This window comes from Rhinatrema bivittatum, chromosome 1, assembly GCF_901001135.1.
Source record: "Rhinatrema bivittatum chromosome 1, aRhiBiv1.1, whole genome shotgun sequence".
Taxonomy (NCBI): Eukaryota; Metazoa; Chordata; class Amphibia; order Gymnophiona; family Rhinatrematidae; genus Rhinatrema; species Rhinatrema bivittatum.
The window spans coordinates 273419152-273436439 of NC_042615.1; the positions used below are offsets into that span (position 1 = coordinate 273419152).

At 43.7% G+C, this 17288-nt stretch overlaps 1 protein-coding gene across 8 annotated transcripts in view; it reads right to left on the reverse strand.

Moving 5' to 3' along the window:
* Positions 1-383: 383 nt before the first annotated feature.
* LOC115087513 (dynactin subunit 1-like) overlaps positions 384-17288 on the reverse strand; it is a 281663-nt gene continuing 264758 nt past the window's right edge. For all 8 annotated transcript variants that reach the window (XM_029594829.1, XM_029594819.1, XM_029594856.1 and 5 more), the window contains 3 exons: positions 4243-4316; positions 3297-3386; positions 384-2703 (listed from right to left, as the gene is read on the reverse strand). In XM_029594829.1, coding sequence (XP_029450689.1) covers positions 2566-2703; positions 3297-3386; positions 4243-4316 — 302 coding nt within the window. In that variant the 3' untranslated portion in view covers positions 384-2565. The remainder of the gene's footprint in view (positions 2704-3296; positions 3387-4242; positions 4317-17288) is intronic.

Genomic DNA, 17288 nt, shown 5'->3' on the forward strand with positions numbered 1-17288 from the left:
AAATGTATCTCAATTAATTTTGAGCATTGCCATGCGGCACTATTCTTAATGGATCCTATGAAGAATGAAGATTCATAAAACACATTTTAATTCAAAAGAAAAAAATAGAGACATAACAGGGACCCGTGATTGAGTCTACTGGTTTTAAAAAAACTTGGTTAATTAACCTGTTTTACCAGTGCTGAGGTTCTTGTCTCTCGAAAATAAAAATTAGCAAAATAGTACAAATAATTTAGTGTTTCAAATAAAGTTTGTTATTAACAGTAATCTATAGAATTGATCTGTGGTGCATTCACAGCTAGCTAATTTTTTGGGGAATTTAATTGACACTAGCTGATCCCTGTTCTTTCACTGCTGAACAAATGTGACATAACACATTGTAATTTAAAATTGCACTTTAATATAGTTAAATCTTTTATTTAGTAGATAACATGGAACATATATCCTTAGTGAAATATATTGACAAAAATCTTGTACTGAGCCTTTTATTTCTGGAGCACCTGAGCCAACGTAATCAGGCAGCTCCATGGCCACAAGAACATCTTCATTGAGTGAGCTCTGGTCTTTCAGCTTTTATTTTGGAAGGTGCAGTCCTGATTTTGTGCTAAAACATAAGACAACAACTCCCCAGCATTCATAAAGCTAACTGCTTACCCAAGTCTGTCAAAGTAAGCAAGTCCCATAATAGCAAATGAGGTCAATAGTCAAAGCATTTTAGATAGATAACTCACAAGTTATCCATCTAACTCCATTGTATCCAAGCTAGCCATCTAACTCAGTTATCCATTTAAATGTTCAGCTTTGAGTATTGACCTCTGTGTTTAATTTCCACATGCACTGTTCATGCGCTCTGATATATGCTGGGTCTTCAAAAAGGTTGTTCATGTTCTTGCAGTTGTATTAAGTTTATAACCGTGCACCTGGGGGGCTATCTTGTGTATCAAAACATAAGAGAGTACATTACAGAAGCAGAGCAGATGCATAAAATTTGCAGTTGGGTCATAGGCTTGGATTTTCGTGCTTTGAGGCAGGTCTTCTTGCAGAAGGAGTACCAAAGCATGTGCATAACCGGCGTGGAGGCACGCCGAGAACAGTTTTAACAGTCCGTTGTCTTTCCCAATTCTAAATTTCATGTCTGCGTGTATGGGTAGAAGTTGGGTTGCGGAAGGGGAGCAGTGTCTGTCTGGATCTTTCCATCAGCCTTTCGCTTCTAGGTTATTTTATTGGAAAGTCAAAATGTGGACACTTCACTAAATTTTGTGAGGGGGAGATATATTTTTAAGACACTTCCCCTTTATGATCCTTTCCACTGTGGGATATGCTGTAATTGGTGGCTTAACTGGGCTGCCCAAGTGGTAGCCCTATAAGGAGCCAGTTAAACTTTAGATTTAGGATGACTTTCAGCTAAAAATATAGCTTGCTGGGTTTGGCTTAATTTACTGGGCCATGTTTGGTCAGCTAAGCTGGTTGCTGGGAGCCCTTTTGCAAATTGACCCCAGATGCATTAAGGTGTCTTGCTAAAAAGGTATCGCCTACTGTACATCTTGATTGACATTTCTTAGTTTTAAGACAAGTGCATTGGTATGTATTCATTTAGTCTGTTTCTGGCCTTAATTTATAGCCTAAATGAGATCATTCTTAAATGACTGATGTATCTCATTTTCAACTGTAAAAAGAATCTAGTTGCTTCTTTTTTGAATGAGGAGTTGTGTGACTCTGCCCTAACGGTAACTGGTTACTTTTATAAAGCAGATTTTACAACATTGCTGTTTAACAGACCTGTTGAAAGAACAGAAAAAAATATCTCCATGCTTTAGGATCCTTAAGCCAGTTGGTATAAAACTGCCACATCTCCTGTTACTCACTGCCTAAACGATTTTCAAGTGTTAGAGAGCAAGGAGACTTAAAGAATACTAAAATCTACAGCGGTAAACTTCCTTCCCTTTGGAGGCCAGCTTTAGTAGGTCACACTGCTGGATTCTTTACTCCTAACCTGCCGTGAACACAGTACATGATCGACATTCAGCCCCCAATCTCTCGGAGCTACCGCTACTCTAAAATCTTATAAGGGAAACACTTTAGGACAACAGCAGTAACAACACCAAAAAAAATTGCAGTTAGGAGTGGTCACTAATTATGAATTAATAACTTACTGTTTTGGTCCTTGAAGGCAACTGTAAATCCCAACCTTCTTTACATGAGGCATATTTTTGCTAGTATGAGGTCAGCTGCAGACAATCTCTCAGAATAACTTTTCCATAATGGAACTAGAACCTGACTATAACCCCAATAGGCTGGGGCCTAGATTAGCTATAAGCAGCTAGTAGCACGTGACTCCCTATACAGAAGAGGGGACGCGGTGGGAGTGCAGAGAAATGCACACAAACATGCAGCACCTGATACCCATTTACAAAATACAAACTAGCATCCTGTCAGCGGTATGGATCTCATTAGCTTAGTGTAAGAATTAAATGTAAGCAGTTCCCTTCTGGTTAGCCTCAAGTCCTAAAACACAGACTCTCTTTTCTATCTACCGGTATATATTATCAATTATTTATTTATTTTTTAGGAGATCAGACGGCTGTGTAGCTCACACAGCTGTTCTTGAGTAAGGACAAGTCTGTGTACTTGGCCATGACCGGGCTGGCAGGGCAGGGTTACTTTGCCAATGTAAACTGTGTCTTCTTTCTTCTCTTCTTTGGCCTGAGAGAAAACAGCAGAGAGCATAAAGCTATGAAGGCTAGAGTAGAGTTTAAGTGATGCAGCAGCACAGTTGCTGCTTTTTTTAAATATATATATATATATATATATAAAGGTTAGCGCTTTTTAGTTCACCAAACTATTACCACCTGCCCACTTTGCTCTTCCTAGAGAAGACACTTGCAATGTGTACTATACATAGTACTCCCTGGAAAATGAACATGAACTGCAGCTAGAATCTTGACAGCCCAGGTCAGAGGAGGCATCATATGCTCATGTTCCACAGGTTGCCAGGTGTCAAGTATGCATGGCTGAAGTATGCCAGCAAATCCTGTGCATGCCATGCTATGACACACAATCGCACTTGGGTGCCATCTGAGTCAGATTCCCTTGAACTAGGGCAGTAAGCATGGAGGATTAAGAGACGTGTTAACTTTCCTGGGCATTTCTAAATAGCCCATCCATGCCAGATGCACAAGAGCAATCACAGTGCTGCTGATGGTAGCACCAGGGTTCTCCACTCCAGTTTATCCAGATAGCTGCAGGTAGCCAGAGAAGTTCTGGTAGCAACCTGCTCCTGGAATTTCAAGCCTTACCTTTATGAAGTATGAGGACGGGAATGTGGCAAAAGCAGAGGGCGCATTGGCGCCTGGACACTGTGAGACTGTATCTTTCATAACCTCAACCTGTAAATAGGAAAGAAAAGGGTAAAGACATTTTGCCACACCATGGTTTGCTCAATTTCTGTAAGGCTGAGCCTTTTGCCAAGACAACATCCTTCTCCCTATTAGAACACTGGGAGTGGACATGACAAATTGTCATGTTTTTGACTTCATGTGCAATAAACTTTGCTTCTCCGCTGCAGCCTGATGCAACAGCCTGCCTTTCCTCAGGGTTGCCTGTTGAGCCAGTCTAAGATATTACGAAATTAAGCAAAAGAATCCTGATGTGATCGCAAACACCATTAGGACTCCCTCCATTACACGACTACCTCTTTACAATACTAAACGTAACTGGCTTCCAGTACTAGGGATGTCAATAATAAAAATCTTGCAAATCCATTCAAACTGCATATGTTTTGACACTGGAGCCAGCTCTGGGGTGGAATGGGGCACATTTTAACTATGGAAAAAAAGGGCTTTTTGATTATTGTCCACCCACTCTGTGTAGGTAAAAAATATCCAAGTATGTCAGCAACAGGGGTCCTTTTACCTGTATGGCTTTGGAGGTGCTCCCAGGGTGCTTTGTGAGGGTGCATTTTGTGGGGCAGTAATCCAAGCGAAACTATCTGTGTAATTTATTTCAGCAAACTTAATGGGCAAAAACTACCCATGGGGTTTGCCTAAACTGCAGATGGCTTATCTATCCCTATATAATAACAGGAATATTTAAGGTCGATGTCCTAAGTTGCATCTGTCGTTTGTGTCGTGGGGGTGGGGGGTGGGGAGGAGCTTAGTACATCTGGGCCCAGTTTCCTTTCAAAGTAGCTATGACCCTAGTTTAACATTTTGCAAGAAGAGAGAGAGAGAGAAAGCGCGTTACCTTCAGTTTGTCAATGGTTTCGCTGAGGGACTGCCACCTGACTGTCTGTTCTAGAAGCTGAGCTGCTGGGCTCCCTGCAACAAGAAACAAAGGAAAGAGGGAAATAAATTTTGCACGCGTGAGACCGGAATAATCATGACATAGCCATGGCTCCCATTTCATGAATAATTTCCGTTGTATGGTCTGTAGCAAAAGTGCGCTAATGGCATGATCATAAAATGAAGAAGATGCCCTCTTGGCAGGGAAGAGTAATCTGTTTCCATACTGGCCCAGAGTTCCCTGCAGTAGGGGAACCTAATCCTATGCAACGTAAGGCACACTTGTGATCTGAAGTGCTAAGTACCGGAGAAGGGGCTAATACCCCATGGCTTATTTCCTTTCGTTCTAAATGTTGGTTTCAGTTTTCCCTGTTCGTACCCCAGATCGGATCTGACAAGTGGGTTTTCATCCCTGCCAGCAGCTGGAGGCGGAGAACTAACAGCTTCGCGGCACTGCTTACACAACCGAGAGTGCCACCTGCAGTCCCTCAGTATTTTTCTGTCTCCAGCAGATGGTAGAGGTGCAAACCTGCAGTTAAGAAGAAAGAAAGAAGGGGGAGAAAGAGAAGTTAGAAGCTCCCTGAGATGTTAGGTTCCTTCATAGGACATTCCTCAGGTTGAGCGGGCAGTTGCTAATCCCTGATCAGCTTTAGGCCACAGCAGATCCAGGGGTCTGACAGCCCAGGGGTCTTGGTTTCCTCTTACCCCTGAAGGCTCTTTTCCAGAGGAGTTGCCAGAAGCAGGGATGTATTCCTAATTTTGTTTGAATTTCTTCATTTGCTGTGGCTGCTGTTTCATTAAAAAAAAAAAAGTTACATTTTTCTTTTAGCAGCAACCGCTTGGGCTGGTTTGATCATCATGGCAAGCCCGGGCAGGGAGCAGTGTAGCTCCTCTGTTCATGGCTTCGGCCTGCGTTGGGCCGTGTTCCCCTCCTCTCTCGCACGCTGCAATCATGCGGCTTCTTTTCACTCTGTAGCAGGCCCGGCCGCGTGGAGAGACAATGGCTCAGAAAGGGATTTCCTAGCACGGGAAAGCTTTGGCCCGCTCGGGGAGTTGGAGGCTTCATTGGGGCCATGTTCCTCTCGTCTCTCGCGTGCCGCGATCACGTGGCTTCTGTTCCTCTGCAGCAGGCCCGGTCACATGGAGACAAGATTGCGCCGAGAGTGGGTTCCCAACACAGGAAAGCTTGTCGGGCTGGTGACCTGGCTCGGGGAAGCTGAATGCAGCAGCGCTATGCCGTGATTTGTTTCTGGAGGGAAGGGGCCCTCCGTGGGGGGGGGGGGGGGGGGGGGGGAGGGAATGAGGCTAGGTTCCCAAGGCCCTGTCAAGATCAGTACTGGGAGCCTACACAGCCTGTCAGGCAGGAGAAGGGCTACAGCTCAGAGGTGACAAATTCCCCTCCACTGTTTCCAGCGATCCTGTCGGAGGTGGGAGGAGATGCGACCTCTGGGCTGAACAGGGAAGAGGATGACATGGAGTTTTCCTCTGAATTTTTCTTGCTTTTGCATAAGGCCTTTTTATCCAGGAAAAGCACTGGCTATAAAAGGGCATTTCTGTCAACCGTTTCATTCTGCCACAAAGAGGCTGAGGGACTCCTTGGCCAGGTGGTCAGGGGACCTCCTTCACCGGCTGGGCCGGGCCATCCTGAGGAGCCTGGCTGCTCGATGATTTGGACTTGGATGACCCGGAAGAGATGGTCTTGGGGGTTGGTCCAAGGGTGGATCAGGATGACCCAGCAGATCTCACAGTGGATGTCTATCAAGATGGGGGGTAAGGACACGGCTGATCTGGAAGAGGGTTCCGATAATGGAGGGAAATGGCCCACGGGTGGTTCGTCTGTTCTGTAAGGAGTAGTTGAGGCCCTTTATTTCCCATGTTCGGAAGGAACTGGGTATTAAGGTGGTCCAGGAGGAGTTGGACAATGAAGGAGTAGATCCGGTGTTAGTTGGACTCCTGGGCCCACTGAAAGCCTTTCCTCTCCCTAAAAGGATCAAGAAGCTGGTAAACCAGGAATGGGACTTACCAGAGGCGAGCCCCAAGGTGGCTAGAGTCATAGAATAGTTGTATCCCCTCACGGAGGATATCCTGCCATTGCTGGTATTGCCGAGGGTGCATGCTTCGGTTTCGGCAGTCACTAACAAGATGACCATTCTGGTTGCGGGTTTGGCAGCAAGCCTGTGAGTGGTGATCTGTGGAAATCTGATGCAGAGGGCCTGTTTATGCTGGGTCCAGAAAGAAGTCTTAGGGAAAGTCTTCAGCAGACGCTGGTGTTAATAGCCAGGCAACTCAGGTGGAGGCCAGGATTGCATATGAGGCTGATGTGCTTTATGAATTGAGCTGGACTTCGGCCAGAAATGTGGTCATGGCGGTCTTGGTGCAACATCTGCTGTGGTTGCAGAATTGGACAGCTGATATGTGGTCCAAGTCTCAGCTCTGTAATATTCCTTTAAAGGAAGGAAAATTGTTCGGAGAGGACCTGAAACAATTGATGAAGATTTTGGCGTAGTCTAAATGGAATAAGCTGCCAGAGGATAAGATGACAGGAAGTCTTTTCTGCCTCGCTCTAGGTTTTGGAAACCACCAAGGTAATACTATCACTGAGGGCTAATGTTAAACAGGTTCTCTATATTCAATAGTTTTGACCACACTACTAGAGAACACTACATATCATATCACATCACACTTGTATACAAACATACAAAAATGTTTATTTTAAAGATGTCAAATAGAAAACTGATCTCTTATAGCACTAAAAATAAGGCAGGGATAGCGGGTCAACAAAGCAGCAAACATAAACGCTAGTGTCCCAAAGGTTTAGAATATTATATAAACGTGAAATCACAGCATCATATAGAATGTATCTCAAGAAAGACCTCATACAAGGCATATATTGATCGGTGCTGATTAGCATCAAAGTACACCGCCAATATAATCATGGGTCTGTGATGTGCTGATCAACTTTTTTTCTTTTTTTAGCTCAAGTGAGTGTGTGGTCCATGTGAGTGTGTGGTCCATGTGAGTGTGTGGTCTAAAATGGACCACACACTCACTTGAGCTAAAAAAAGAAAAAAAAGTTGATCAGCACATCACAGACCCATGATTATATTGGCGGTGTACTTTGATGCTAATCAGCACCGATCAATGTATGCCTTGTATGAGGTCTTTCTTGAGATACATTCTATATGATGCTGTGATTTCACGTTTATATAATATTCTAAACCTTTGGGACACTAGCGTTTATGTTTGCTGCTATTTTAAAGATGTAACATAAACATCTGTCTAAACAAATAAATACTAACTAACCATCCACACAATTACAACCACACCATACACTCATTAAAATCTAACCAGATGCAGGGCATAAGACAGCAATGAACCCAAATTGCTTACCCAACACAGATAAGCAACTGTATGTGCTTTAAGGATGTATAATTAATTTCCTATGTATTGCAAGTAATTATCTGTGTTGGGTAATCGGTTTGGGTTCATTGCTGTGTTATGCACTGCGTCTGGTTAGATTTTAATGAGTGTATGGTGTGGTTGTAATTGTGTGGATGGTTAGTTAGTATTTATTTCTTTAGACAGGTGTTTGTTACATCTTTAAAATAAACATTTTTGTATGTCTGTATACAAGTGTGATGTGATATGATAAGTAGTGTTCGCTCTAGGTTTTGGCAGGTGCAGCGGTTTTTGTCCCAATAAAGGCTCTGCACTGTTTTTGGGGCAGAACCAGGGGCCCGGTAGGCAGCAGTCCTTTAAAGGCACCCATAGACTTCCTTGAGAGGGCTCCGACCAGGGGGCCGGCGACGGTAAGGCTTCACAATAAAGCCAGGCTGGTCCACAATCTCGAGATGGCGGTGGAAGGCCATCTATCACAGTTTTATGAAGAGTGGATCAGGATTACTTTGGACCAATCTGTCCTAGAGGTAATAAGAAATGGCTGTGCTTTAGAATTTTTTTTGCACTATCATAGAAGCTTTCGGGGCATCTCATTACAATGTCCGAGGCAAGCAAGAGGCGATTCGGGACACATCGCCTTCAGTTGCTTGCATGATTGTACTGGTGGCGGCCAGGGAGAGTAGGCGCAAGAGGTACTCTATTTCCTGTGTTGTGCCAAAAAAGGAAGGAGCCTTTCATCCCATCCTCGATCTGCCTTCAGCCTTATCCAGCCTCGTTGGGGCAGCCCCTGACTGGATTTGATGGCATCAAGGAGCCAACACCAAGGCAACAAGTTTCTTCAGCCACAGCTAATAGGTCATAGTGGAGGGCATAGAAGCTCGGGTTCTTCCATGGCCGACAGGGATCCTGCTGTACATGTTCCTCTGTGATGTTTAATAGGTTGAGTGTTTAGGTGCATTGAAAGGCATTTGGGCCAAGTGGTATTGGTGATGCCAGAGAGGCTGCTGCATCCATGGTTCGTGGATCTGGTTCAGTGAACAATTAATGGGTCCCTGAGATTGGCTCAGTTGCAGGGGATGTTAAGGCAAGGTTCTATTTTCTTGGATTGGGCAGATCACTTTTGTCTCACAACTTGACTTTTGAGAGCAGGTGCATGCAACTAAAAGGATACTCTGAGCACGTGATTTTCAAGAGCTTAGTTTACAATTCCTTGCAGGTTCAGGTGGCAGCCTTGGGGAGTCCGAGGTACACTCCAGGGAAAAAGTCATTGGCCTCACTTCCAGATGTTGTGAAGTTTTTAAAGGGGATCAAGAATCAGTGGCAGCCGGTGCATAGATTGGGTCCGGCGTGGAGTTTAAAATTGGTCTTGCAGGTACTTTGTGGGCCTCTGTTTTGAGGCATTGAAGAAGATGTCGATATAGAACCTCACGCTGAAAGTGTTATTTTTGGAGGCGATTTGTTCGTTCAAAATGATCTCAGAGCTGCAGGTTTTGTCCTGTAGGGAACCATTTCTGAAGATTTTGGATGAGGGGAGTGTCTTTGCACACACTACCTTCCTATCTAAGGTGGATGTTCATTTCATCTGAATCAGACTGTGGAACTCCTACCTTCCTGAATTGGTCTGCTGAGTTGCCGGAGGCAAAAGTCACAAACTGTTTTTGGCGGTTGGATCATTTACATTTGTTTGGAGGTGCCAGAAATGGATGCAAGGGCACGATGATGCGTTGGGTGAAGCATGTTTTGTTTCGGCCTATCTTTGTAAGGAAGGAAGAATTCCAGAGGGGTTGCGTGCTCTCTCTACTAAAGCACATGCAGCGTCATGGGCTGAGTGTCAGTGTCGCCGCAGGAGATTTGTAGAGCGGTGATGTGGTCTTCTCTTCACACTTTATCTTGCCAGTACCATTTAGATGTTCAGGCTTCAGGAGAGCTGACCTTTAGCAAAAGTGTGTTGAGAGGGGGTGTTTCCCAGGCCCGCCCAGTGTAGGGGTGCTTTGGTATCATCCCACTTGTCTGGATTGATCTGGGGTATGAACAGGAAAGAAAAATTGGCTCTTACCTGCTAATTTTCTTTCCTGAAATACCACAGATCAGTCCAGAGACCCAGCCCCTTAATGTTTTCAAGACCGTTACAAGTCCATGTTCTGGTATGCTTACTGGAAAGAACTGTCCGAATGTATATATACATAACCTAAAGAAGTTTGCCAGGGTGTGGTTAGCCCCTTGGGTTGATTTGTGGTTTTTCTGTTTGGGGAGCTCCAACCTGTGGATTTGGCATTTGCCTTCATTTAAGGGGTTGTTGAGGAGCTGTTACTCTATAGTTGGCTTGGGTACAGGTCGATACTGAGGGACTGCAGGTGGCACTCGGTTATGTAGCAGTGCCTCAAAGCTTTTAGTTCTCTGCCTCTATCTGCTGGTAGGGATGCAAAACCCACTTATCTGGACTGATCTGTGGCACTTCAGGAACGAAAATTAGCAGGTAAGAACCAATTTTCCTGTAAGTCTAGAGCTGAAATGTCACTACACTGTTAGTGAGTCTGACAGCACAGTGAACCTGACAGCACTGAACCTGAACTTCCTGGTCTATCTTTCTTCCCTTTTGTTCCTTCATAGGTTCCTCTCCACTTAACTCCTATTTTTCTCTATTTTGCACCCTAGGAGCTTCTCTGTCTCCCTCTCTTCTTACTCGGACACCTCTCCATATCCCATAAATTCATTATCCTATCCCCAGCTCAAGGCAAGCTGCCTGAGGTGAGGGATGAGATAGTGCCTTCCCCTCCCCAAGGTGCACAAAGGTCAAATCATTGAGATGACCAAAGAGTGGGGAAAACCCCTTGCAGTCTAGTCCTTTTGGTGTTTTGAATTGCTGCAGAAAGGGAAAAGCAGGGGTCAGAGTTCCCAAAGGAGTGGCAGATAGTGTCAGTGATATTTCTAGGAAGCTGGTAACCTTGCCACACTCCCAGGAATCCTATGACTTGCCTCCCACGTTTCCCCTGGAGAAATAGGAGATAACCTAAGAACATGCCATACTGGGTCAGACCAAGGGTCCATAAAGCTCAGCATCCTGTTTCCAACAGAGGCCAATCCAGGCCACAAGAACCTGGCAAGTACCCAAACACTAAGTAGATCCCATGCTACTGATGCCAATAACAGAAGTGGCTATTTCCCAAGTCAACTTGATTAATAGCAGTTTCTTAGAGTGAAGACACTCAGAACCAGTGGATTATGCTCCCTGCCAGCAGATGGAGACTGAGCAAGCTGACGTCACAGATATATATATATACTCCTGCAGTGACCCCAGCCTGCCAGTATTCTTCGTCTCCAGTAGATGGTGGATGTGCATCTCCCTATGGGGATTGCCTTGGATTTTGAAAGGAGAATTTTATATTGATAAATGAAAGCCCTGCTCTCCTGCGGTGATACATAAAGGTCTCTCCCCCAGTTGAGAATTCCTGAGGTGATTTCCGTGGTCCCTCAGAGGTGTATGCTGATTTCTGGCATGGACTCGGTTGCTTGTACGGCTGAAAGGCAGCAGGTGCATAAGGCCAAGCGCGATGGTGATGGCAAATGCCCTCTCCCCCTGCAACCGGCGACAGTCTCTGTGCTCAGCCAGTAAGTGCTGAGCTCTGGTAAGTTTAAAAAAAAAAAAAAAGGAAAGATTACCTACAGAGACAATTGGGGGGTTTTTAGGCCTTCATTTGGTCTCTATGCTTGGCGTGCCATACCGATGACGTTCCCGCTCCTGTTGGGGTTAGAGGAACTGGGCAGCCTGAGGGGGTTGAAAGGCCCAGGTGGGCTAGGCCCCACGATAGGCTTTTCTCTGCATGCTGTGTGGTAGGCCACAGCGGTGTTTTCGTGCGCTCTTGTGTGTGCCACTGCCCTCTAAAGGATGTCTGTGCGCGCAGTGCATTGGCTCTGCACATGCATTATGCATGCCGCGCTAGACATGACTTTTGCGCGCATATAGTTTTTGAGCATGGTGATACCCTCTAGTGGGGCACACTAGATGTGGCTTGATGCACTTATTGCTGGGGCGCCTATGATTTGTGTGCACACCTTTTTTTATGTAAATATATTTTATTAATATCAATAGTAGGAGCAAATCCAGGAGAAGAAACACAGCATGAATTGTTGCAAGAACAAAAGACCGTATAAACAGATTCGCGCCTTTTTTTTTTTTTTTTAAGAGCGAGCCATTTGAAGCACAGTTACTGCCGCTCACGGTGCAGTTACGCAAGAAGCATAAGTGCCTTTCTCTTTGTGTTACCTATCATATTAGGGCTACTCAGCCTGACCTGTCTTCCAACATGTCAGCAATGGTGGATGCTCTGGGAGAGTTGTCTTCCTTGGATTTTGCTAAGCCTGGATCCTCTCATTCTGATGATGGTCTGGTTATGGTTTTGGCTGGAGGTGCGCCAGACCTTGGTACATCCTTGACTGGCCTCCTCCACAGGTGATGGCGGTTCAGTTGGGCCCACTCCAGTACCTTCTGGGCTTGGTCTGTATCTGGCTACTTTTTCTTGGGCGGAGTTTTTTCAAGGTTACAAGCCTTTGTTCAGGCACAGTCCTTCACTTTGCCCACGGCAGTCTTCAGGTACAATGGATGATTTTAATGATCGGTTACAAATTTTAACTATTAGGTCCGAAATTTCATTTTTTAGTTCCTTCAGAACCCTGGAGTGCCTACCATCCAGTCAGGTGCTTTGTCAATCTGGCCTACTACATCTTCCAGGTTCACAGTGATTTGGTTCAGTTCGTCTGACTCATCACCCTTGAAAACCATCTCTGGAACTGGTATCTACCCAACATCCTCATTAGTAAACATAGAAGCAAAGAATTAATTTAGTCTTTCTGCAATGGCCTTATCTTCTCTAAGAGCCCCTTTAACCTCTTGGTCATTGAGTTTTTTTCTCTTTGGCCAACTTCATTTCAAATTCTCTCTTAGCCTGCCTTATCAATGTTTTACATTTAACTTGACAATGCTTATGCTTTTTCCTATTTACTTCAGATGGATCCTTCTTCCAATTTTTGAAGGATTTTTTTGGGCTAAAATAGCCTCTTTTACCTTACCTTTTAACCATGCCAGTAATCATTTTGCTTTCCTTCCACCTTTCTTAATGCATGGAATACATCTGGACTGCGCTTTTAAGATTGTATTTTTAAACAATATCTACGCCTATTGTACACTTTTAACCTTTGCAGCTGCATCTTTTAGTTTTTTTCTATTTCCTCATTTTATCAAAGTTTCCCTTTTGAAAATGTAGAGTTAGAGCTGTAGATTTACATTTTGTCCCACTTCCAGTCATTAGTTCAAATTTGATCATGTTATGATCACTTTTGCCAAGTGGCCCTACCACCGTTACCTCTCTCACCAAATCCTGTGTTCCTCTAAGAATTAAATCTAAAATAGTTCACTCTCTCATTGGTTCCTGAACCAATTGCTCCATGATGCAGTCATTTATTCCATCAGTAATTTTGTGTGTCTAGCATGAACTTATGTTATATTCAATATAGTCAATATTGAGGTAATTGAAATCTCCTGTTGTTACCTCACTGCCAAATTGGTAAGCTTCCTTGATTTCTGTTGGCATTTCAACATCTGTCTGATCATTTTGGCCAGGTGGACGATAGTATACTCCTATTGTTATACTCTTACCCAACACATGAGGGATTTTTGCTCATATAGATTCTCCTGAGCATTTAGTCTCTTGAATGATCTTTATCCTGGTGGACTCTATACCCTCCCAGACATAAAGTGCCACACTCCCACCAAGTTGATCCTCTCTATCATTGCGATATAAATTTTACCCTGATATAGCATTGTCCCATTGATTATCCTCTTTCCACCAGGTCTCTGAGATGCTAATTATATCTATCTCATCATTCACTGCTATACACTCTAACTCTCTCATCTTAGACTTCTGGCATTGGCATACAGACATTTCAAAGTGTGTTTTTTGTTTGTATTAACACCCTGCTATTCAGTTGATAGAGATAATTTGGAATCCTTTAGGTTAGGTGATTTTTTACTTATAGGCAAATGGACTACTTTTGCTTTTATTGGAACCTTAATGTTGGGATACCCTAACGCTCCTGTTTCATTAGTATCCTTCAAAGATACATTTCTCCGAACCATGCACTGCTGAGTGACTGTCTGCTTTCCCCCTTGTTCTAATTTAAAAGCTGCTCTTTCGTCTTTTTAAAAGTTAGCACCAGCAGCCTGGCTCCACTCTTGTTAAGGAAGAGCCTGTCCTTTCGGAAAAGTCTTCCCCCTTCCCCAAAAAGTTGTCCAGATAAATACAAAACTGAATCCCTCTTCTCTGCACCATCGTCTTTCACACATTGAGACTCCAGAGCTCTGTCTGCCTCTGGTGACCTGCACATGGAACAGGAAGCATTTCAGAGAATGCCACCCTGGAGGTTCTGGATTTCCGTTTTCTACCTAAAATCCTAAATTTGGCTTCCAGAACAATGAGTGAATAGTGGAGATCTGGGTGTGGTGCACTCTCTCTCCAGGTCATGCAAAAGTATTTGATACCCTAGGTGACCCTTAGATCTTTGTGCCCCCTCCCTCCCACTCCTCATTACACACAATTAAAAATTATGCATTTAAGATAACATTTTAATTAAAAAAGAACATTTATAATCTTCTGAGGTAAAAAAAATATCACAACAGCATATATATATTATTTTTACATGCACTGCTGTGCTACCAACCAGAAAACCATGTTTAAAAAACACTTGGAGCCCATATTGTTGTGGTCCCGGTCGCACGTCTTGCAATTGGGTCCTTACCTTCAGCCCTGGGTCGGCAGCACTGGGGTATTCCTGCGGGGATTCGCCCCTCGGGGGGGCCCATGGCGAGGCACGCACCTTGTCGGGCCTGTCCAGGCCTTCTCACAGCAGCGTCTCCACGAGGGAGACTCCGCCTAGCCCCAGAACGTAACTCCTCCCCTTCGGGGCGCGTGCGGGGATGCTCGATTTAAAGGGCTTTTCCCGCCAGACCGCAGCCCGCCCCTAAAATGACGTCAGACACTGGCTTGTACTTAAGCCGGTGTCTGCCTTCAGAAAATTGCCTTGCAACAGGTTCCACTTGCTGCAGCGCTTGGATCTTCAGTTCCTGAACCCTGCTTGCTCCTGACCTCTGTTCCTGCCGCCTGCCTCGACCTCGGACCGCCTGGCCTCGTTTCTTCTCCAGAGATCTCCTAAGTCCTAGCGGCCCGGGACCCCACAAGCTCCTCTCGGGGGGGGGGGGGGCCCCGGCCCACGGGTCTCCAGGGTGAAGTTGTCGCTTCCTCTCCTGTGATCTCCTAGATCCCAGCGGCCTGGGATCTCACGAGCTCCTCTCAGGGGGGTCCTCAGGTTTCCAGGGCGAAGGACTCACCTCCAAGCTCGGCTTGACACCGCCTCCCAGCCTACTGACTCTCAGCGGAGTGCCCTCATCTACCATCTTCTCACTTCCCTAGGCCAGCCCAAGGGTCCACCACTAGACCGCAACACATATGGTATTAAGTCTATTATAAAGTGTGTTTAATGTGGGCTTGGCCCTCAGAAAACCATGAATAAATTTAATTAGAATTACAAAATAGTAAACATCCCATACCAAAACAGCACTAACTGCGAACACTCAAACAGCAAGAACCTTATCTGCAAAAAGACAACAGTGCAAATATTACATTAGGCCCTAAAACATCAATATACCTCCTATTAGGAAAACAGAACAAGCCAGGCTGCTCTAGATCCCTACACAGAAACTACATGCCAGCAGATTTCCACATGTCTTTTGCACATGCAGAACACAGATGGACCCTCACCAAATACAGAATAAAGATACTATAAATTATAAATAGAAACATGCAGTCAAAAATTGAACTGGAAACCGCAAGAAGCCAGACTCTGTATTGAATGCAACAATAGAAAAATGGAAACACCATCATTGCTCATAAAACAATAATAAAATCAAGAAATATAACACATCAACTGTAATAGTAAAACTATACTAATAGAAATAGTAAATATTCTGAAATAGCTAACAAACAGAACATCATTCAATAATTAAACTCAATTTATATAAAGTTCTCAAAAACCAATAAAATGTTTAAAATCAGACACATCAAATAACACCCAACAATTAAAACTAAAAAGAATAAAAAAAATTCCCTGATCTCCATACCTGGGATCTTTATATTTCCAGTCACTTTGAGATTGGCGTGTATTGGGGGAGGGTGGCCACACAAATTATCTTCTTTCACATATATACTTACATACCCCCTTCTCTCATACACACACCCATGTTCTCACAAACACACATGCACTCATTCCCCATTCCCTCACCCCCCACCACTACTCCAATGCTGTTCTTAGAAATATTCATTTTCTAGATATAGAAATGCTGCATCTATAGAATAACCTTTTTTTTTCATTTTCTATCAATCACATCAGCTGCTGAACTGAGCCAAAAAATCTTCAACACAAATTTTAAATGTTGTCCATATAAGCAAGAAGTGGAATATACCCTTAGACTATGCATACCTTGACCTGACATTAACCTTATCTGGCAACTTGACTATAAAACATTACAAGAAAAACCTCTAAGGGCCCTATATGCAGTAAAGAAAGCCATGGCCATTTTTAGCCACCCAGGAAAACTTTTTTTTTTAGTTATCTGACAGTATTGCAACAACAGTTTTGGAAAATGGACACAAGATTTTATTCAGATTATATTTAACACCTCATAGATTACACAAATTATACCCACAGGTGTCAGTTAAGTGCTTGAGAACAGATAGAGAATAGAGACCATAAAACAAATAGAAATGTGCAGACGAAAACTGAACTGGAAATTGCAACAAGTCAGACACCGTATGCAGTGCAATTTGACCATTCCTCATAAAACATCAAACAATAAAATCAAGAAATATACATCTTGAATCATAACAGTAAAACCATACTAACAGAATAAAAATATTTCAAAACATCTGATGAATTGAGCGTTTAATAATTTAAAAAGCTCTAAATTTCCCAAAAACCACTAAAATATTTCAAAATAGCAGAAAAATCAAATAACACCCCAAAATTAAAACTAAGGATTAAAAAAAAATCTCCTGCTCTCCATATCTGGGAACTTTTGATTTACAGTTACCTTGAGCTTGTTGGGGATTGGGGGAGAGGGCTGCACAAATTTTAAGCTTTTTCTCAAATCACACATTTACAGACGTTCATTCTCTCATATGCTCCCTCTCTCATACACAAGGCTCTTACACACACACTTGTTGGTATGTGTGCATGTGAGGTACTATATATGACACACGTTTCTCTTTCTCTGACACACACGTGTGTATGAGACTGTATTTGTGTGACTGTGAGAGCCAGTGTGTGACACATAGGCTCACACACATGCACAAAGGTTGTCACACACAAATACATGTTTATTCTCCAACACATACCGGTACATACTCTTACACATGCTCAAAAACTCTCACACTAGAGATGTGCACTTGTTGACTATTCGTTTCATGATACATATATGTATTCCATTGTACCAGCATGGACACTTCCATGTGTATCTCTAATGAATGCACATGCCTATCACACACAGATTCTCTCTCTCTC